A 24,187-nucleotide genomic window follows, 5' to 3' on the forward strand; every position below is an offset into this window, starting at 1 on the left:
CCTAAACACACAGCCAAGACAATGCAGAAGTGGCTTCGGGTCAAATCTCTGAATGTCTTTGAGTGGCCCAGCCAGAGCCCGGACTGGAACCCGATCGAACATCTCCAGAGAGACCTGAAAATAGCTTTACCGCAACGCTCCCCATCCTACCTCCCAGAGCTTGAGAGGATCTGTGGAGATGAATGGCAGAAGCTCCACAAGTACAGCTGTGCCAAGCTTGTAGTGTCATACCCAAGAAGACTTGAGGCTGTAATCTCTGTCAAAGTTGCTTCAACAAAGTACTGAGTAAACAGGACTGAATACTTATGTAAATACTTATGTAATTGTGATATTTCAGTTTTTCTAAAAACCTGTTTGTTTTTTTGTCATTGTGGGGTATTGTGTGTAGATTGATTAGGGGGTGGAAACTATTTTAATACATTTTACAATAAGGCTGTAACCTAACAAAATGTGGGAAAAGTTCATGGGTCTGAATGCTTTCCGAAGGCGCTGTACATGAACAATTACATAGTGCTGGAATAAAGAACGGTGCTGGTACACATTTTTGGTGTTCATATTTGATGGGTGGACATTGTGATTTCCCCAAGGCTATGACCTCTGACTTGTGTGTGTCACAAATTTGTATTTTTATTGGCAGAGTATGATGAATTAAGGGCGTCTTGCTTCAGGGTCACCGTGTTAGAGCCCTTATAGCCGCAATCAGCAGTAGAGACGATAGCAAAGCGATCCCCGTCCCTGTTTTGGGAAAAAAATATATGGGATTGGGCTGGAGGAATGTAACCATGCTCAATTTCATAGACAGAGCTATGGATGCAAAGACTGACCATGATATCAAAATGATGGTTTTAACCATGTTTTTATGCTATATATGGTTTGTTTTGTATACAAAAATTAGAGTAAAACAAGCTTATGGGTTCTGATGGGGTACGACAGTTGAACTTAGATCATGAGGTGACGTTACTACATAAGTTATTTTCTTCAAGAATCAATGGGTCCATATGATTAATTTACAAGTCCAAAAATGGATATAGCAGCTGTAGATGACCTCTTTTACTTAAAATAGTATATCCCCAGTCACCACATAGTATATATGAGGGAAAGTAGTGTCCAGTCCATGGCACTTCCAAATGTGTAAAAGCTGCCCCCATATTGAAAGTATCAGATGCACGTTACTACCAGTACTTAATTTTGTGTTCACCAAGACAGTAGTTTTACTTTTGATACTGTCGTGTCTTTGGCTATGCCGGATTAATTGCTATGACATGCTATTCTATAAAATACTTTCTCCGTAATTAATATCACCTGATTGAGCTAATCAGGTAAATGTAATTAACTAGAGAGTCGGGCACCACAAAATAATATTTATAGAGCTGTTATCTTCTGAATAAACTCTTAAAGATTTAGCAATATTTTACATCAATAGCAGTCAACATTAATCGTCATCTTACTTCAGTCTCATATTCTGAAAGTTGTACATTTTTGGATATCTACAAGAATCCTGGCTAACAAGTTGAATCAGCAATACAAAATTGGGTTTAATTATTTATTTACTAAATACCTAACTAATCAAACAGAATTACATATACAAAGAATGAATTATACCTGGATAATTCTTTACGTCATAGGAAACGTCCCTAGCGGGCGGAACAGATATGACAGCTTGTGCTGTCATAAGGAAAAGGGGCGGGGTTTGAGTGAAAGAGCGGGAGACTGGGGGAACAAAGGGAAGAAGCTGTTCTATCGTAAATACAGTATCTTATGCTTTCTAAATTACCGCCCAATTGGAAAAGGAAAATGCAATAAATATTTACTCTGAGCTGCGCTTCAGTAGGTTGGTGGTAGGTGGAAGGCCGTGTTGCCAAACCGAGTCCTCTGTCCTTTGAAGAATGTCTCTGGTGGCCACTTGGATAAGTTGTAGTAACGTCGTTGTGTGGTAGAAGGGATACTCTGTCTGTTCCTTCCTAACCTGCGTTTGCAGCTGCGGTCGCTAACTCAACGGCTAGGAGGTATCACTTCTGTCGTGAATAAGAGTTCAAAGTTAATACCATTCGCAACCAAAGCTCATGCTGATGTTAGCTTCGTTCTGTAGTTATTATCTGAACCATTCTGACATGGGATCGTCATCTCACATCCGCGGAACAGATAGTTATGTTGTAGTCAAGAACTTATATAGGAAGGAAGAGGAGGGTGTGTTTGAAAAGTTTTATAGCCTTTGTCCCTTCACAGGGGAGGGCCACTGATTGAGCAGCCCTATCTTATGAAAATTCAAATCTCCCATTTTAGAAGCTAAAATCACATTTCATCCCATCACAAATAATTTCATATTCAAACATTTAAATTGACTTTCCACTGTGGAGTTTGTCATCTTATCATTGATGAGAATGTCTCAGATGACAACCGAACTGACATCATATTCATTAAGTACCACTGCATATGTTCAATTGTTCGGATTACCAGAATATAGTTAATTTCCCCCCACATTCTGACGTTCCCAGAATCTCTATGTTAACCAAGGGGTTTTGCAAATGTAACCTTAGTAGGGTAGAGAGAGGAAAAAGGGGGGAAGAGATATTTATGACAGTCATAAACCAACCCCCAGGCCAAAGTCATGACAATACTCATGCTGGATAGAACAGAGGTGTTGGAATCTACATTTTTAGATTAGGAGTTGAAACAACCACCACAATCCAGGGTCCTATTTAAGGAACTGAAATGTATTCTTACTTTGGGGGAGATTAACGTTTGAATTCTTCACATGCTCAACAAAACCAACGCTTACAGTGTTGTAACTTTAATGTATTACAGAGTTAATGTTTAAGTTAATTAATTGAGCTGTATCTAAAGACATTTCTTTACAGTTATTTACATATGTAATTGTATTGGTTAGTATTGAATTACGCTTTTGCGACAGGAATGAGAGAGTTAACGCGCCAGTTATGTGCAGGTGCAAAGTGATTAAGCTGACCTTTCCGCTAGCATCTCACCTGCATTGCTCTGTAGAATCTAAAGTTGTTAAATGTAACGTGAACAAGTATTATTACTAAAAGAAGCTTTCATATCAAACCCGACGTCCCCGAGTCATTACTTTGAAGACAGTTAATCTAAAATACAGTGCGATTCAAAGAAAATCTCTCCTACACATTAGGCCGAGTTCAAACATGCTTTCTCCCTGTGCGGAAATAATGTTATTTTAAAGTTAGTTGAATGTTGTTGTTTTTTTACCTAGCCCAGCCATCAGTCCATTGAACCTGTACTTCTTATTGCAATACAACACTTCCCCCTCTTTCCGTTGTCTGCAGGAATCTGTCTCGCTGGTGGTTGATTGATTGAGCTTATTTATTTGTTTCTCTGGAGTGGAGGTACGGAGCTATGGATGAGGGGAAGAGGAGGGCACCAGAGGTTTGGTTTCTTGCTGACGAGGCTCATTTCTGTCCTAAGTGCCATGGCATCCCCTCTCTAAAAACTTTGCCAACCACCTCAGTGGGAGGGCAAAAATAACACTGATGGTTTCATGACTCAGCAATATGACTGGATTGATTATTGAAGAAACACGCCACTGGTTGGAATGATGTAACCTACTACAGGTGAAGGGCTGCCCTCGGCCTCATTGACAAGTCCCACTTCTTTTGATATGTTTTTCAAAGAATGTTTGACTTGTCTCATCTTTTGTGGATTCAGCTAAAGCTAAACCATTGTTTCATTCAAATATGCTGTAATGAACTGTACATTTCCCAAAATTGGGATAACTGAAGAATTTAATTATTAATAGTAGGCATTATCAATGTACAAAATGGTTATTTCGAGACTAACGAAAGGCTAGTACATGAAATATGTTTGGCTGTGCAGTATACAAAATAGATGTTGTCCATTTTAAATACTGCTCAGGAGAAGAGACTAATGGTATGCCATGGGTTGTATAGCCTGTACCTATACTGACTTCTCAAGGTCTAATTGTTCCCTCTCTCCCTGATCGCCTCTGCCGTTCTGTCCTATTCCCTGTTTCTTGCTTTCCTTCTCCCTTGCTCTCTCTCTTTTTCTTTCTCAAGTCAAATCTAATTGTATTTGTCACATGCGCCGAATACAACAGGTACACCTTACCGTGAAATGCTTACTTACAAGAGAAGGGAGGGAGGACGACATTGAGATAATTAATATCTACAGCCTAGAGAGAGCTGTCTGCGTTTCCAGTAATCTCTCTATTTCTCACTCTCTCTCTAGGCTGTAGATGTTCATTCTCTCTCTGTCCTTCTCCTTCCTGCCTTCTCTCTGCCCTCTCCATTCTGAGTGGAGCCTGGCTGCAGCAATTAGCTGGCTGCCCGATGAGGAAAGTAAGGGCCATAATAGTCCCATTAGGAGACAGTGGAGAGGGAATAAAAAACCTGGGCCATGCCAGGCTAGGGCATTCATCTCTCCTAGCCCATGATCAATGAATTAAATGAAAGTTGAAGGGCGCCAAATGGATGGTGTGTCATCTTCGCTTCTCTGTTGGGGAAATCCAGAGCAGGACCAAAAGTGGGCCCTGTGTAGTGTACAGTAACTGAATGAGTACATTTAATGATTTTGTTATTGTTTTGTGTAATTGGTGTTTAGCAGTACAACTGGTTACATTACTTTAATAAAATATATCAGTTGATGTGTATATCACATTTGTTTTATTTGATGGCTATTATTTCATTCTAAGTCATCTCACCTCTATAGAGCTGCTGCCTATGCTGTCTGACAAAATCACTATTTTAGAAGTTCTTCAAAGTAAATAAGGGAATACTTTTATGGCTGCTGAATACCATCATTGAACAGTTCAGGTTGGATCTGATTTATCTTTAGTTAAACTGCTCATTGAGCTCACAGAAAAAAAACAGAACAAAATGGAATTCAAATAATTAAACTGACATCGTCATTAGTTGTTTAAAAACCACCCAAATGTCAGTTAATCGCTCAGCACTACTATAGGGTAATGAAAGTTCACATTAGAGTATACAGCCTATGTCTCTCACTCTGTCTTTTTAATTTATCTTTGGTTTGCTAATAACCTCCGGCATCTTGTGGCCTTCAGCTATCTTCTGACCCATCCCTCTTCCTTTTCTTTCTGACAGAGGGCCATCTGTATTGTTTTATTCATGCCCATTGCTGAAGGCTCTAATATTTCCACCTCCATTCCTGTGTCTGACATAATCACAATCACCATTTATCATAGTTATGCTCATATTATTCAGATCAGGAAAAAGTCAAGTAGTGTGAATTCTAGAACATTAGAATAAAGCCAAAACGAAGAAAGGCTGTTCGATATTATACTCTACTTTTGAATGTCATTGTTCCCAAAGTTAGGGCTGTGATGGTCATGCAATTTTGGATAACTGTTATTTGTCAGCCAAATGACCATGGTCACTGTCAATGTTCCCTGTCATTTCTTCATCACCGAGCTAATTTCAGGTCTGCTAAGAGCAAGCTTGAATGTTGTGAAAATGTTGTGCAAACTCAGCGTGCGTTTACTGTGAACACTGAGGCTGTATCCAGTTAAGTTAGTTTTAACAGTGGCGATGTAGGCTTCTGTGGCTATTTGATCATAATTTAGACCTACCAGAGTGGCCTAACATAAAAAAACAATAGAGAAAATGCATCCCATAACATTTTAACCTGGAAATAGCTGTACTATCATTCAGCCTACAGTAGAAGCCAATGTGTGGTGTTCAATCTAGGCCTACATTCCATGAGACTTCAGAAAAAAAACATGCAGGGCTTGACATTAACCTGTTCATCCATTTGTCCTTCAGACCAAGGAGGTGACTGAATATGTCATTGTGTTGTTTTATGCAAGAAGCCACTTTACAAAATGAAAATGCATTATTAGTCCCATACCATTATTACAGAGAACCAGACAACATATGATACCGTCTACATATTGGCTACTTAGCTTATTCAATCCTGTCTCAAAATACAACACTGCCCCGTTAAGACTAAAAAAAAGTTATTTACCTGACTCGCTTTTCAAAGATGCGTAGAAATGTACACGTTTTGTGCTCTTGTAGGAAGCAATCACTCCCCTATTGCTGACTACAAATGATCTATAACTGGGCTAATAACTCACTAACGAGCAAAGGATATGAACTAAATGTGCACACGTGGCTACATGCAGCTTTCACTTTGATCTCAAAACAAGTGCATCTACTCATGACAGCTAATGCTGTGAACACAGTCCAGTTCAATGTAAATGGCACAGATCCATATATGGCAAAGGTCTATTTGCGTATAGGCCTCCTGCAGCTTGGATTTGTTTATGCCGCACTGGTCTGTGTAGAGTATTGTCTGAGTTGTGCTTGTCTATGTAAAAGAATCCTACTCTGATGCTTTCTGCCTACAGCAAAATCTCTTCAATAATTAATTTTGTTTTGTTATGTTGCATTCAAGGTGGCTAATATTACAATGATTCGATCACAATTGCCACAGTAAAGGGAAACGTTGATAGTGTTAACAGGAAAAACTCTAGAACAGTGGCCACAAACCTTTTCTGAGTCAAAATGCATCATTTAAACATAAGCCTATGCAACATTAACCAAATACAAACAGTACTGTAGCAATGAGGTTTGTGCAGTAAGTCATAGGCCCAATACATTATGACCGCATATTGGCTTTGCTTGAATTGCCCTTCCAATCCATTGTTGTTCGGGCCATTGTTTTATATTATATTTCCAAATTTGAGGTAGGTTACATGGTCACACCGGTAATAGATCATGGGCTGATGGTGCCTGCATCTGATGGTCAGTCTCACAGGAGGGAGAGAGCAGCAGACTGAGGGTTCGCCTCTCAACATCCCTCCGCTCTCCCATTCCTCCACTGACACTGACCAAAAAGGGACACCATCTTCCAGCTGATGGGGCGACTCGAGTCTCACCACATTATGTATGTACAGTTGGAGTCGGAAGATTACATACACCGTAGGCCAAATACATTTGAACTCAGTTTTACACAAATGCTGATCTTTAATCCTAGTAAAAATATCCTGTCTTATGTTAGTTAGGATCACCACTTTATTTTAAGAATGTGAAATGTCAGAATAATAGTAGAGAGAGATTTCTTTCAACTTTTATTTCTTTCATCACATTCCTAGTGGGTCAGAATTTTACATACACTCAATTAGTATTTGGTAGCATTGCCATTAAATTGTTTAACTTTGGTCAAACATTTTGGGTAGCTTTCCACAAGCTTCCCACAATAAGTTGGGTGAATTTTGGCCCATTCCTCCTGACAGTGCTGGTGTAACTGAGTCAGGTTTGTAGGCCTCCTTGCTCACACACGCTTTTTCAGTTCTGCCCACAAATGTTATATAGGATTGAGGTCAGGGCTTTGTGATGGCCACTCCAATACCTTGACTTTGTTGTCCTTAAGCCATTTTGCCACAACTTTGGAAATATGCCTGGGGTCATTGTCCATTTGGAAGACCCATTTGCGACCAAGCTTTAACTTGCTGATGTCTTGAGATGTTGCTTCAATATATCCACATAGTTTTTCCTACCTCATGATGCCATCTATTTTGTGAAGTGCAACAGTCCCTCTTGTAGCAAAGCACCCCCACAACATGATGATGCCACCCCTGTGCTTCACGGTTGGGATGGTGGTCTTCGGCTTGCAAGCCTCCCCCTTTTTCCTCTATACATAACAATGGTCATTATGGCCAAACAGTTCTGTTTTTTTTCATCATGCCAGAAGACATTTTTCCAAAAAGTACGATCTTTGTCCCCATATGCAGTTGCAAACCATAGTCTGGCTTTTTTTATGGCCGTTTAGAAGCAGTGGCTTCTTCCTTTTTTAAATTTTTTATTTTTATTTTACCTTTATTTAACCAGGTAGGCAAGTTGAGAACAAGTTCTCATTTACAATTGCGACCTGGCCAAGATAAAGCAAAGCAGTTCGACAGATATAACGACACAGAGTTACACATGGAGTAAAACAAACATACAGTCAATAATACAGTATAAACAAGTCTATATACAATGTGAGCAAATGAGGTGAGAAGGGAGGTAAAGGCAAAAAAGGCCATGGTGGCAAGGTAAATACAATATAGCAAGTAAAACACTGGAATGGTAGTTTTGCAATGGAAGAATGTGCAAAGTAGAAATAAAAATAATGGGGTGCAAAGGAGCAAAATAAATAAATAAATTAAGTACAGTTGGGAAAGAGGTAGTTGTTAGGGCTAAATTATAGGTGGGCTATGTACAGGTGCAGTAATCTGTGAGCTGCTCTGACAGTTAGTGCTTAAAGCTAGTGAGGGAGATAAGTGTTTCCAGTTTCAGAGATTTTTGTAGTTCGTTCCAGTCATTGGCAGCAGAGAACTGGAAAGAGAGGCGGCCAAAGAAATAATTGGTTTTGGGGGTGACTAGAGAGATATACCTGCTGGAGCGTGTGCTACAGGTGGGAGATGCTATGGTGACCAGCGAGCTGAGATAAGGGGGGACTTTACCTAGCAGGGTCTTGTAGATGACATGGAGCCAGTGGGTTTGGCGACGAGTATGAAGCGAGGGCCAGCCAACGAGAGCGTACAGGTCGCAATGGTGGGTAGTATATGGGGCTTTGGTGACAAAACGGATTGCACTGTGATAGACTGCATCCAATTTGTTGAGTAGGGTATTGGAGGCTATTTTGTAAATGACATCGCCAAAGTCGAGGATTGGTAGGATGGTCAGTTTTACAAGGGTATGTTTGGCAGCATGAGTGAAGGATGCTTTGTTGCGAAATAGGAAGCCAATTCTAGATTTAACTTTGGATTGGAGATGTTTGATATGGGTCTGGAAGGAGAGTTTACAGTCTAACCAGACACCTAAGTATTTGTAGTTGTCCACGTATTCTAAGTCAGAGCCGTCCAGAGTAGTGATGTTGGACAGGCGGGTAGGTGCAGGTAGCGATCGGTTGAAGAGCATGCATTTAGTTTTACTTGTATTTAAGAGCAATTGGAGGCCACGGAAGGAGAGTTGTATGGCATTGAAGCTTGCCTGGAGGGTTGTTAACACAGTGTCCAAAGAAGGGCCGGAAGTATACAGAATGGTGTCGTCTGCGTAGAGGTGGATCAGAGACTCACCAGCAGCAAGAGCGACCTCATTGATGTATACAGAGAAGAGAGTCGGTCCAAGAATTGAACCCTGTGGCACCCCCATAGAGACTGCCAGAGGTCCGGACAACAGACCCTCCGATTTGACACACTGAACTCTATCAGAGAAGTAGTTGGTGAACCAGGCGAGGCAATCATTTGAGAAACCAAGGCTGTTGAGTCTGCCGATGAGGATGTGGTGATTGACAGAGTCGAAAGCCTTGGCCAGATCAATGAATACGGCTGCACAGTAATGTTTCTTATCGATGGCGGTTAAGATATCGTTTAGGACCTTGAGCGTGGCTGAGGTGCACCCATGACCAGCTCTGAAACCAGATTGCATAGCAGAGAAGGTATGGTGAGATTCGAAATGGTCGGTAATCTGTTTGTTGACTTGGCTTTCGAAGACCTTAGAAAGGCATGGTAGGATAGATATAGGTCTGTAGCAGTTTGGGTCAAGAGTGTCCCCCCCTTTGAAGAGGGGGATGACCGCAGCTGCTTTCCAATCTTTGGGAATCTCAGACGACACGAAAGAGAGGTTGAACAGGCTAGTAATAGGGGTGGCAACAATTTCGGCAGATCATTTTAGAAAGAAAGGGCCCAGATTGTCTAGCCCGGCTGATTTGTAGGGGTCCAGATTTTGCAGCTCTTTCAGAACATCAGCTGAATGGATTTGGGAGAAGGAGAAATGGGGAAGGCTTGGGCGAGTTGCTGTTGGGGGTGCAGTGCTGTTGACAGGGGTAGGAGTAGCCAGGTGGAAAGCATGGCCAGCAGTAGAAAAATGCTTATTGAAATTTTCAATTATGGTGGATTTATCAGTGGTGACAGTGTTTCCTATCTTCAGTGCAGTGGGCAGCTGGGAGGAGGTGTTCTTATTCTCCATGGACTTTACAGTGTCCCAGAACTTTTTTGAGTTAGTGTTGCAAGAAGCAAATTTCTGCTTGAAAAAGCTAGCCTTGGCTTTTCTAACTGCCTGTGTATAATGGTTTCTAGCTTCCCTGAACAGCTGCATATCACGGGGGCTGTTCGATGCTAATGCAGAACGCCATAGGATGTTTTTGTGTTGGTTAAGGGCAGTCATGTCTGGGGAGAACCAAGGGCTATATCTGTTCCTGGTTCTAAATTTCTTGAATGGGGCATGTTTATTTAAGATGGTTAGGAAGGCATTTAAAAAAAATATCCAGGCATCCTCTACTGACGGGATGAGGTCAATATCCTTCCAGGATACCCCGGCCAGGTCGATTAGAAAGGCCTGCTCGCTGAAGTGTTTCAGGGAGCGTTTTACAGTGATGAGAGGAGGTCGTTTGACCGCTGACCCATTACGGATGCAGGCAATGAGGCAGTGATCGCTGAGATCTTGGTTGAAGACAGCAGAGGTGTATTTAGAGGGGAAGTTGGTTAGGATGATATCTATGAGGGTGCCCGTGTTTAAGGCTTTGGGGAGGTACCTGGTAGGTTCATTGATAATTTGTGTGAGATTGAGGGCATCAAGTTTAGATTGTAGGATGGCTGGGGTGTTAAGCATGTTCCAGTTTAGGTCGCCTAGCAGCACGAGCTCTGAAGATAGATGGGGGGCAATCAGTTCACATATGGTGTCCAGAGCACAGCTGGGGGCAGAGGGGGGTCTATAGCAGGCGGCAACGGTGAGAGACTTGTTTTTAGAGAGGTGGATTTTTAAAAGTAGAAGTTCAAATTGTTTGGGTACAGATCTGGATAGTAGGACAGAACTCTGCAGGCTATCTTTGCAGTAGATTGCAACACCGCCCCCTTTGGCAGTTCTATCTTGTCTGAAAATGTTGTAGTTTGGAATTAAAATGTCTGAATTTTTGGTGGTCTTCCTAAGCCAGGATTCAGACACAGCTAGAACATCCGGGTTGGCAGAGTGTGCTAAAGCAGTGAATAGAACAAACTTAGGGAGGAGGCTTCTAATGTTAACATGCATGAAACCAAGGCTATTACGGTTACAGAAGTCGTCAAAAGAGAGCGCCTGGGGAATAGGAGTGGAGCTAGGCACTGCAGGGCCTGGATTGCTGAGTGGCCTTTCAGGTTATGTCGATATAGGACTCGTTTTACTGTGGATATAGATACTTTTGTACCGGTTTCCTCCAGCATCTTCACAAGGTTCTTTGCTGTTGTTCTGGGATTGATTTGCACTTTTCGCACCAAAGTACGTTCATCTGTAGGAGACAGAATGCATCTCCTTCCTGAGCGGTATGACGGCTGCGTGGTCCCATGGTGTTTATACTTGCATACTATTGTTTGTACAGATGAATGTGGTGCCTTCAAGCGTTTGGAAATTTCTCCCAAGGATGAACCAGACTTGTGGAGGTCTTCAAAAAAAAAATGTAGGTCTTGGCTGATTTATTTTTATTTTCCCATGATGTCATGCACTGAGTTTGAAGGTAGGCCTTGAAATACATCCACAGGACACCACCATTTGACTCAAATTATGTCAATTAGCCTATCAGAAGCTTCTAAAGCCATGTCATAATGTTCTGGAATTTTCCAAGCTGTTTAAAGGCACAGTCAACTCAGGGTATGTAAACTTCTGACCCACTGGAATTGTGGTACAGTGAATTATAAGTGAAATAATCTGTCTGTGAACAATTGTTGGAAAATATGACTTGTGTCATGCACAAAGTAGATGTCCTAACCAACTTGCCAAAACTATAGTTTGACTCCAACCTAAGTGTATTTAAACTTCCGACTTCAACTGTATCATGCAAAAAACAATGTTACTCCTATGAACAGAGAAAGTGAAGTATTCTTTGATATTAAAAGACCCAAGCCGCTAATAATAACACAAGGATATATACAGTCGTGGCCAAAAGTTTTGAGAATGACACAAATATTAATGTCCACAAAGTTTGCTGCTTCAGTGTCTAGATATTTTTGTCAGATGTTACTATGGAATATTGAAGTATAATTACAAGCATTTCATAAGTGTCAAAAGCTTTTATTTACAATTACATGAAGGTGATGCAAAGAGTCTATTTGCAGTGTTCACCCTTCTTTTTCAAGACCTCTGAAATCCGCCCTGGCATGCTGTCAATTAACTTCTGAGCCACATCCTGACTGATGGTATCCCATTCTTGCATAATCAATGCTTGGAGTTTGTCAGAATTTGTGGGTTTTTGTTTGTCCACCTTGCACTCTGCATGCACAGTGCATTCTTCCATCACATGTACAGCTGATTCTCAAGATCTTGCACACTAATGAGATGCTATTGAGCCCACACTACTATGCTGTCTGAGCCAAGGACTACATGCTTTCTGGTAATTTTTAATTACAATACTGGGTGGGGTGAATATATTTTATATGACATACATTATTTTTTGTTAACTAGTGAATAGTAGCCTATGGCAAAGTGTGTTTAAATCATTTTTAACTTAACAATTTCTGCTAGTTAGTTTTTGCTACTATTAGTGTTCAAATACTGGAGAGTTGAGACCAAATCACGGACGCTGGACAGAGTGGATTTCAGTTGTAACAAAAGACAGTTTTAATGAGTCAGAGATATCTTGTCCCGCAGTTTTACGTGCACGGACCTAGTTCACATAACTCGGCAAGGAGCCAGGTGAAAAAGAGACCTATACAATGGTTACATACATTTTTATACATAGAATAAAGTAGGTGGAGTCTTGTCGTTTCGGTCTTCTTGACTGGTCGGAGGGTTGGAGGCGGGCCTTGCTCTAGCCAGAGCGGGCCCCATTGGTGCACAGCAAAAGTTCTTTGCTCTTGGGACCGGCCAGTTAGAGGGAGATGAGATGTGTGTTTATATAAGGAAGAGGGGGTCAGTCTTATGGCTGGGTGTATGTGTTCTTACGACGGAATGTCTTTGTTTATATGAGCTATGTGTATGAATATTTATATAACAAATCCCCCTCTTCACGTCTATTAGACGTGAAAACTATAGCAGAAAGGTGGCGGTTGCAATCGTGGGTATACATAAGGTGGTGCTCCTAACCTTGTCTGGTTTGCATGGTGGGTCTGTAGGTGTAGTGCTACGTTTGGGACGGGAGTGATTGGAGGGAGTGATATCAGGAAAGGAGTTAGGGACATGTGTAGGGGTTGGTGTATGTGATGTGGCAGGGTGAAATAGTTGTTCAATTAACCATGTGAAAGTCCTAGGGTTACTCCAAATATCAGTATGAATATCACAAATAAGGGACCAGATATCCCCAGCCTCACCCAGAGAGGGAGAAATTTCCCTCTAACTGGGCGAGGTTCCCTTCTCAGGGGAGGCGGAGTTTGATGCCGCATCACCTGAGGAAGGAGTGTCTTCATTTGGAATCGAATTTAGGCCGCTCAAATCAGCTCTGACTTCAGTCAGTGTTCTAGAAGGAATTGGGGCTGGGGTGCAATGTGTAAGGCGGTGCCAAGGTGTGCCTGATTTACCTTTGACCTGGACTGAGTGTGAAGTAACCTCCTTCACTTCGTACGGTCCAGTCCACCTGGGTTCCAGCCACTTTCTCTTGTGGACTGTAACCCTCACCCCATCACCAACCTTTACCTTCAGTAGTGGCGTGTCCCCCGGCAGCTCCCCCTCCTGGACCTTGTGAACCTGGGTAGAGAGTGCTGCAGCGAGAACCGTCAGTTTTTTCACATAATTAGACATTACAATTTGTTGTACATCAAGGGCGGGCATATGACCTCCCTCCCTTGGTGGACCATGCATGACTCTACCAGTCATTATCCCATGAGGCACATACTTTAGCTATCTTAGCTTTTGCTTTTGGTTTGATGTTCCACCAGATTTTGGGATTGGGGCCTGTACTTAGATCCAAATCTGTGGGTTATGCCAAATCTTTCTTCCACCTGTCTCAGGTGTTTGTTAAATGTGAGCCATTTGTCAAATTTGATTTGTCTTGGGATGCCATACCTGGGTATTAGTTTGGTTTGTAGCCACTTAAAGACTGACCTAGCATCCTCCCCTTTTGTTATTATTGCCTCTACCCATTTGGAGAACCTATCTACTATGACTAGGAGATAGAGTTTGCCTTTAGATACATTTTCGGGGCCCATGTCGGTGTAGTCTATACTAATATCCTGAAAACATGCATTAGGTATTACGTATGAGCCCATTGGTGTTTGATATGGTGTCTTTGGGTTGTGTCTGTCACAACCATTGCATTCGTCACAAAATAAATCATCGTCATAAAATAAGTCAGTCATATTTTTTATGTGAGGGTGCCACCAGATGTGCGAGGCCTTTTTGGAGGGTCTTTAGTTTGCCTTCGTGTGTGGGGCCATGTGTTTCTCATAAAAGTTCTGGGTCCATCAGTGTGGCCTGCTTCATGGGCATGGGCTGAGTCTGTATAAATATTCAGTCTTTCCTTTTCCTCTGATGAGGACCTGCGTCAATCCGATGATTTCAGCTAATTTGGCCGATGCTGGTTGAGGGATGATGGCTGATTGAAGGGTGACATCACGAGGTGAGCTGTTTTTTCAATAGCTTTTGCTACTGCAGCAACGTATCTGGAGCATGTTGACTGTCCTACCTCAATGTGGTCAAGTTTGAAGAGTAGTACATCAAGACCCTTCTCTCCCCCTCTTGTTTCTGGAATAGGACGGATGAGGTGAATCCTTCCCTTCCAGAAACATCCAAATGGAACTTGTTCTTGTAGTCAGGTGCAGTCAGAGCTGCTGCCGCTGATAGATCTGTTTTCAGGAGTGCTATGGCTGTTGATGCTTCAGCCGTCCAGGCCAGGGGTGCATGGAGGTTCCTTGATCGTAGGATGACCGGTGCTGCCACCCCCTCTGGGCCACACCCAATGGTACAACACCTGATAGGTGGGGTCAGGTGCATCATGTCTTCGTCCCAGTCTGCAGTGTAGAGGCAGTCATCAGTTTCTGTTGCATTGAGTGTGCAATGGATCTCAGCTTGGGGAGTCTTATATGGGTGCAGAGTGTAGATTTGAGCTTTCAGTTGGTTGAACTTAAACTGGATGTGAGGGGTGGCAGGCCCTGTGGGTAGGCATTTTAGCCAGTACACTTCTTGGGCTTCAGACAGTGTGGTCATCGGCAGGAGTGGCATCCTCATCATTCTTACTGGGTGATCAGGTGTTGAAGTGGGAGGGTTGGTTGTAATCTTGCTGCTCCTGCTGCATGTGGCTAGATTCTGGGTGGTTGTATGCTGGCTGTTGCTGATGCATGGGTGTGGGTCCTGGTTGCTGATGTTGCAGAGGTGGGTTTCCCCCACTTCCTCTTGCTCTCCATTGCTGTTGCTGCGGGGAGAGTGGTTTCATGCAATCTCTGGCAAAATGACCGGTAATTCCGCAGTTAAAACACTGGTAGTTTCCCCCTCTGTGTTGTCCAGTGTAGGGACCCCGTCGAGCCCATACTGGGTGTTGTTGTTGCAGGATATACTGCTGTGGGGGAGGGTATTGGGGTGGTTGGGCCCCCCTAGTGGCCGTGAGTGAGGCTGCCTGCTGTTGGATCATCTGAGCGACAGTCTGGGCCACTATTTGGGAGATGTCTGTTTTGGTTCCCGGCTCCTTCGTTTCTTCCGCCACCATCTGTTTCTTAGGTTTTTCTCCTTGTTGTGCTTCCTTCAATTGGAGTTTCACGAGTTGTACCTGGAGGGACTGCACCTGGCTCTCAGCACCCCCTCTTTCCTTGTTGTGCTGGGTCACATGGTGGTGCACATGCGTATTGAATTGGGTCAGAGGAAGTGCAATCAACCCTACCATTCCTCTGAGTTTGGTTTTAACATCTCCAGGACACCCGTTGACCACCATTTCCTTCCACATGCTGAGTGTGGTATCAGTGTGATCGAATGGTTCTTCGTGGACCGATCTCCATGTGGTCTTAGCCCTGTCCAGGTATGCTGCAGGTTGCTCACCTGGGTTGATTGTGAAGGAGGATAAGGTGGCATGGTTTCTTTCTGTAGGGTATGCTCTCCGTAGAACTTCCCATAATCTGGTACGGAAGTGGTCTATGGGCAGTGTTGGGGCCCGCCATCCAAGGTCAGCTGCTGTCATGAGGGCCTCCATGGTTCCGTGGTCGGTGGCTCTTGCTAGAAGTGCTTTCATGTCTCCTAGGCAGAGTTGCAGGCCTGACGTAAGTGTCTGCAGTTGAAGTAGCCACGCTGAAGCTCCTCCATGTAGGCTAGGCATCTGTCCCATCAGTGTTGTTAAATCAGTCATTTTCCAGGGCTGGTACTCCACAGTGTGTGCATCACCTGGTGTCGGTCGCAGGGGGTACTGTCCTGCCATCTCCTGCTCTCGCTCTCTTCTATCAGCAATTCTGGAGGATCGACGGAGTGTTTCGGACCCCATTGATTCGGTAACTTTGGTTACTGTTCCTCTCATTATGTCTTCCACACGGTAGGCTCCCTCTCTGTTGTTATCTTGGTTAGCTATTAGCTCCCTGAGTTCCTTAGCTCGAGCTATTGATGATTTCAGCAGCTCCTGCATCTTAGTCACGTTTGGAGCTCCCATCGGAGCTGGGGTGAGCACCATGTCAATTTCTTCTTCGTTTTCGATATCCATGTTCTGATGACAGTCCTCCCTATCCGTCTGATAGAAGTGGTTTGAATCTAATCTTGTTTGTAGGTGTCCTCTGGTTTCAGAGGTGAGAGAGTTCACAGAGGAGCATTGCGGCCTCCGTTCCTGGGGGAGGTCTCCTGCTCCTGGAATCCCAGTTTCGAACTGTTCACATACCATATGGCCAGCCGTTATCCCCAGGGTAATTTCCCCTTTTAACTCCCCTTGGTCTATTCTCAGAACTGGAGCCTGTATTGTGGGAGGTGCCCTGGGCAGGAATGGGTTGTGTGACGGGCTCCGGTGATTTTGTCCCTTTGAGTATGGCTGGGGCTGAACTGCCTCCATTGTCGATTGTGGATATAGTGAGGGAGAAACGGCCACAGGGGGAGCCGTGGGCAAGTTCTCAGGCGGAGCTTTAACATCCCCCGACGCCACAATAGCCACGCACATCATGTCTGGTGTGTTTTTGGGTAGCACCCTCCTACTCTCCTGTATGGCCCATGTACCTATCTTGAGCTCCCCCTCCGCTCTCTCTCTCTCTCTTGTACCTACTTTTTTGAACCTGTGTATCTTGTTTCTCTCCGCCTCACTCGCTTTTGCATGTTCTACTGCGTCCTCTAATTCTGTCTGCATATCTTGGAGTTTCCCCCCTGTAGGTGGTCCTCCGCTAAAATAACCTGCTTGTGTCCATCTTATCCGTAATCCTTTCCACACTTTCTCCACTTTCCCATACTGTTCTTTACCTCCCGCTCTATCAATCATACTCTGATCTAAATATTCATTGAATTTTAGTTTGGGCGTGGTTGCTGCAGACATTTTATCTAGTTCGTCTGATAATGTGTATAATGCGTTATTTAGGTATATTCAATCCTTACTATGTGGTGTTTATTTCTATCGTTGTATGCTTAGATATACTGCTGTACTGGCAATGGCTTATCTCTTCTACCCCCACCCTCGCATACCAAGGGGGTTATCAGTATGTGACGCCCGCCACGTGTCTGTTTCTCCCGTATTTTATTTGAATTTGTTCAGCGATTCGTTTAGGTATTTTCTAAAAATGATTCGGCGATTTCCTTTTGGAACAATATATCAGTGAATATATGCGGTTCTATAACAATTTTCAGAGTAATTCTAGCTCTTTAGGAAATATAGATAGAATTTCTAGACAACTAAGAGTTGTTCAGTGAATTATTTAAATACTTTCTAGAAACAATTCAGTAAGTTCCTTTATGAACTTATATCAGTAAATTCCAGCGATTCTATAGCAATTGTCAGAATAATTTTAAACTTTAGGCAATATCAACAGGAATGAAAAAAAACGAAAATCAGTATTCCAGCCCGGCTGCTGTCAATCAAAATTGCACGGCCATTCGATACTAAGGTGGCTTTGTCTACCAGCACGTGTGCATAATAGCCCAGTTACGTATCCCAACCTACTCCGCGACAAACGTTTCTTTCAATTTAATTTCCCCCATCTCCAAATCATGGAATGTCAACTCTGGTTCATATTATGTTTATTGTTTGATGTGCAATAGCCACCTCATTCCCGATCTCTGTCTTGTGGAATGCCAAACTTACATATCCTGTATCTACTCGACTACACCTCTTACAAAACCTATTAAATAATACACAGCTTTTTTAATAGGGCATTTTTCATGCAGATTCATTCAATCCAACCACACCTCCACAAGACCTATTCGATGTTATATGTATCAACAGGAGATTTTACTTGCAGATCCGGTTCATCCATAATTCAACTATAACCACACCTCCACAAGACCTTATTCGATAGTATAGAACGTATCAAAAATAGGACATTTTTACTTGCAGATTCGGTTCATCTATAACCAACTATAACCACACCTCCACAAGACCTTATTCGATAGTATAGAACGTATCAAAAATAGGACATTTTTACTTGCAGATTCGGTTCATCTATAACCACACCTCCACAAGACCTTATTCGATAGTATAGAACGTATCAAAAATAGGACATTTTTACTTGCAGATTCGGTTCATCTATAACCACACCTCCACAAGACCTTATTCGATAGTATAGAACGTATCAAAAATAGGACATTTTTACTTGCAGATTCGGTTCATCTATAACCACACCTCCACAAGACCTTATTCGATAGTACAGAACATTTTTACTTGCAGATTCGGTTCATCTATCATTCATTCATTCGTATGAAATTCTCATTGAATTTCCAACATCCATAATTGTGTCCTTTACGTGTTAAAACACAGCCACTATTTAACGTCACCTCTATACACAACCCAATACATATATAATTAGGACAGTTTTCTATGCAGATTTCAGAACAAATAGGGTCCCTGGAGGAATTTAACACATTGGTCAATCACAATTCACACATTCCTATTAAAATAACTGAGTATAGGCCCATTAATAAGAATATATATATATATTTTTTTACAAAACAAGATATCTTTAATCAATGTCTTAGGTTCTTATGTAAAAAATTTGGGCACCGATTCATACTCACGCCCAGTACTTTCTGATCAAAATTTGGTTTAGGCTATAATACAATATGCAGATTTCGATATAACGGGCTCTGCTCACCTTTATATAGAGCGCTCCGATCAGATTTCCTGAGGCAAGATGAATGGCTGGGGAATTTTTTTTTATTTTTTTATTTTACCTTTATTTAACCAGGCAAGTCAGTTAAGAACAAATTCTTATTTTCAATGACGGCCTGGGAACAGTGGGTTAACTGCCTGTTCAGGGGCAGAACGACAGATTTGTACCTTGTCAGCTCGGGGGTTTGAACTTGCAACCTTCCGGTTACTAGTCCAACGCTCTAACCACTAGGCTACCCTGCCGCCCCAAAGTCACTCCTCCGTCTGATTTTTTAGCCGTGATCAGTCTCGTCCTCTCACACTAACTTATAATAGATCGAATTCAAGAACAACCAAACTCTGCTACCAATTTATTAGTGTTCAAATACTGGAGAGTTGAGACCAAATCACGGACGCTGGACAGAGTGGATTTCAGTTGTAACAAAAGACAGTTTTAATGAGTCAGAGATATCTTGTCCCGCAGTTTTACGTGCACGGACCTAGTTCACATAACTCGGCAAGGAGCCAGGTGAAAAAGAGACCTATACAATGGTTACATACATTTTTATACATAGAATAAAGTAGGTGGAGTCTTGTCGTTTCGGTCTTCTTGACTGGTCGGAGGGTTGGAGGCGGGCCTTGCTCTAGCCAGAGCGGGCCCCATTGGTGCACAGCAAAAGTTCTTTGCTCTTGGGACCGGCCAGTTAGAGGGAGATGAGATGTGTGTTTATATAAGGAAGAGGGGGTCAGTCTTATGGCTGGGTGTATGTGTTCTTACGACGGAATGTCTTTGTTTATATGAGCTATGTGTATGAATATTTATATAACACTACCATGTGGGTTTTAGCTTGCTTGAGCCTGCTAACTGAGGAGTGTTAATTCCATACATGTTTAATTTTAAAACATGTATCTTGCAAAGGAGTTGTTTAATCTAACTGCTTAACTATTTATCTGTACATAAAATTGTATTTTTTTTTTTTTTTAAACTAATTTTATCTAATCTTTACAGGAAAATGCCACGGGCACTATCTGATGTGTGGAGACATTTCACTGCAGCTAATGTAGAAGGAAAGGCTGTGTACATTTGCAAATACTGTGCCAAATGATATGTGAAGAATGCAACAAAGATGCAGAATCATCTGGCCAAGTGCATGAAGTTCGCTCAGCACTCACAACAATCAACCTCTCTACTTCTTTTAGAGGTGAAAATGATGAATCAGATACCTTATCGATAGGAACAGCTCATGGTCCTCCTGGAATCAGAAGTTTTTTTTGACTGAATGAAGGAACATAGTCAGAGAAATACTGATGAATGTCTTGCTTGAGCTGTGTGTGCAACTGGTTCACCTCTGAAGCTAACAGGCAATGTGTATTGGAAGAGATTTCTGAATGTTCTTCACCCAGCATACACCCCTCCAACCAGACATGCTTTATCTACTAATTTGCTGAATTCAGAGTTCAGCTGAGTTCAAGTGAAGGTCAAGCAAATCAAATAGAAAGCAGACTGCATTGCAATCATCTCTGATGGGTGGTCGACTGTTCGTGGGCAAGGAATAATTAACTACATCGTCTCCACCCCTCAACCAGTATTCTACAAGAGCACAGACACAAGGGACAACAGACACACTGGTCTCTCCATTGCAGATGAGCTGTAGGCAAACATCAATGACCTTGGACCATAGAAGGTATTTGCAATGCTGCGAACATGAAGGCTGCTTGGTTTAAATTGGAGGAGTCCTACCCTCACATCACACCTACTGGCTGTGCTGCTCATGCATTGAATCTGTTCCTCAAGGACATCATGGCACTGAGAACAATGGATACACTCCTCAAGAGAGCCAAGGAAATGGTTAGGTATGTGAAGGGTCATCAAGTTATAGCAGCAATCTACCTCACCAAGCAAAGTGAGAAGAATAAGAGCACCACATTGAAACTGCCCAGCAACACCCATTGGGGTGGAGTTGTCATCATGTTTAACAGTCTCCTGGAGGGGAAGCAGTCTCTCCAAGAAGTGGCCATATCACAGTCTGCCGATATGGACAGCCCCATCAAGGGGATGATTTATTTTGGAGAGATTGGTAAGCATCTTGAAACTCCTGAAACATATAGCAGGAGCCATTGCACGGATTGAGGGAGACAATGCCATCCTGTCTGATGTTCAGACTCTGCTTGCAGATGTAAGATAAGAAATCCGTACTGCCCTGCCCACTTCGCTGTTGCTCCAAGCAGAGGAAACTGTAGTTCTGAAATGCATCAAAAATCGTGAAGACTTCTGCCTGAAGCCCATTCACGCCGCAGCGTACATGTTGAACCCCAACTTTGCTGGAAAGAGCATCCTGTCTGGTGCAGAGATCAACAAGGCCTATGGTGTCATCACTACTGTGTCTCGCCACCTTGGCCTGGATGAGGGCAAGGTTCTTGGCAGTCTGGCGAAGTACACTTCCAAGCAAGGGCTTTGGGATGGAGATGCAATATTGCAGTTATGCCAAGATATCTCATCAGCCACCTGGTGGAAGGGACTTGGTGGATCTGAGGCTCTTTCCCCTGTTGCCTCCATCATCCTCCAAATCCCACCAACATCAGCCGCCTCAGAGCGCAACTGGTCCTTGTTTGGGAACACGCACACCAAGCCACGCAACAGGCTGACCAATACAAGAGTTGAAAAATTGGTGGCCATGTGGGCTTGTTTGATGTTTTTTGAGCCTGATAACAAGCCATCCTCAACAAGGTTGGAAAGTGACAGTGAAGATGAGGCCTCAGAGTCTGCTGTTCAAGTGGTGGACATTGAGGAGGTCCAGGGAGAAGACATGGGAGCCTGAAAGGAAGACAACTAAAGCTTTAGTTTTTAGACTCTCATTTTACAGATGTATGTTGGAAATTGTTGTTTTGTATTTCTATTGGAAGGATTTCATCATTTGCAATTATGATGAGGTAAAAGGTTTATGTTTCTGTTTCAATATGATATGGTAAATATATCCAATGCAAAAAACATGAATATTAATTTGCATATTTTCCCATATATTCCTGTTAATTCCCACGGAAAGTTTCAACCTCCTGAATATTCCCCATAATGTGCAACCCTAATCCTGACCATTATGAGTTGGATCCGAGTTGGCAACCTCAATGCTAATGGAGCTATACACCTGCATACAAATGATATGGAGTGAATGTACTGTTGGCCCACTTCATTTAAGTACAGTTGATTGATTATGCGTTACTCCAAGTCTCCATCGCAAATTATTTGAGCGTAAATGTGTAAATGATTACCTGTGTTTTTTTTCTACCACAAGATTAACTATTAGCATGTCATTGTGTAATTTTAAATATATACAATAGTCTTTAAAGGTGATACATTTAGTTATGTTTTGTCTACGTGTGCGACTTGCAGTAGTAGTTTGTTTATTGTTCATGATGTGTAATTGATTGATTTATTAATATGCATATTATATCACAAACCCACATTTTGTCATTACACCTTCCATTCCTCGCCCTCCTCTCATCTCTCTCTCCCTCCTCTCATATCTCTCCCACAGAGGAGGGCTATGAGCAGTTCCGTGTGGCAGAGAAGTCCCATGGTAACTGGGTGAAGCTGGTGGTGGAGGGCAACACATCAGAGGTGCTGACCAACATGGGGAAGAAAGTGTTCAAGCAGTACCTGGAGGCCCTCAGGGCCATGAGCGAAGCCCTCAGCAAGCAGCTGGGCAAATATGACATATATTCCATGGTGGTGGGCATGGTCCTTGTCTTCCAGGTGGGTATTGGGGTGTTGCCCCTAGATGCTTGTCAGTTTGTAATTTTCCTCACAAATTGCTAAGGTTAGGCTTGAAGGGAAACTGATCCTAGATCTGTACCCAGGGGAAACAACACCCCGGAGCTGGGAGTGGGCCAAGGATCAGGGGGCAGGAACTTTCCTGATGAGGGTGGTGGTGGTGAGGCTGTAGTGAATAATATCTTGTGTATATATACCTCACATGTGACCCGTAATAACACTATGCAATTTCTATATTAACAAAGTCTATTCATATATTATCTGACTCCATATGTGTATATGGACAATTTAGCACTGTGCAAGCAGGACTGTTGAGTTACAGGAAAATACTATCAAGAAATGTCTGGGAGCTTCCAATCAGATATCAGACCTAAAGGATGTCATCACAACAGCTTCCCAGAGGTGTGACAGAATGGGGGTTGTTGAGAGCAACACAGACATTTCAGCATTCCTGAGAAACGCATCATGATTAGGGACACTTTTCTACATACCCAAACTGTTAAGTACAGTATATATGCATGCCAGTGCATGGTATGGTGTGTGACCATGGTGTTATATTGCTGATGGTTTCTATGTTGTATGGCATTGGCCTAAATAAGCACTTAGCATTCTAAACTGTTGGGATGAGGTACCTACATCCATAAAGATCCCACATCCAAATATATTAGCATTTTAAGATGCCAATTTTGCTCCTGAAGAGACCCAAAATCTAGACTAGGCATATTCATAGAACACAATCAATATTAATGAAACAAATGTAATGTTGATATTACGCTTCACTTTATTAAAGCCCATGGTTTACATAGTGTTGATATAGCCTTCAATTATTTAAATGACCTTGAGCTAGTGTGAGAAGAATTCGACAGTTGGAACAGATCTCTACTGCTCTTTGTTGAGCAAGCATTTCTCCAAGTAAACTTTTTCTGGGGCCGAAGGGGCTCGCGGTAACTGTACAACTTTACAACATTCCTTGGCTTGTACAACGCCACGTGAACGATATTGAATGGGGCAATCCCCACACGTTCCCTTCAAAACAAATTAACAAAGCTAAATCTGCCGCACTGACTGTTGCAGTCACAACTAATGTGCATTTCAATTTGTTTTGATCATTTAATCTTGGAGAAGAGGCTTTAATATGCAAAAAGGTAATTTTGCGGTAGAAGCTGAAAACAATAATTGTAACAATCACAGAACGTGTTGGCAACTGCTCCCTTGCATTCCTTGTGTAAGGGTTTGACTTAACGTAGGACTGTTTTGGATCATTGGTAGAGC

At 42.6% G+C, this 24,187-nt stretch overlaps 1 protein-coding gene across 1 annotated transcript in view; it reads left to right on the forward strand.

Annotated features, from left to right (window-relative positions):
• LOC139366377 (GPI ethanolamine phosphate transferase 2-like) overlaps positions 1–24,187 on the forward strand; it is a 131,669-nt gene that overhangs the window by 58,918 nt on the left and 48,564 nt on the right. Inside the window, exon 7 of the mRNA XM_071103802.1 lies at positions 22,680–22,897. Within this exon, the coding sequence (XP_070959903.1) occupies positions 22,680–22,897 (218 nt within the window). The remainder of the gene's footprint in view (positions 1–22,679; positions 22,898–24,187) is intronic.

This window comes from Oncorhynchus clarkii, chromosome 14, assembly GCF_045791955.1.
Source record: "Oncorhynchus clarkii lewisi isolate Uvic-CL-2024 chromosome 14, UVic_Ocla_1.0, whole genome shotgun sequence".
NCBI lineage: Eukaryota > Metazoa > Chordata > Actinopteri > Salmoniformes > Salmonidae > Oncorhynchus > Oncorhynchus clarkii.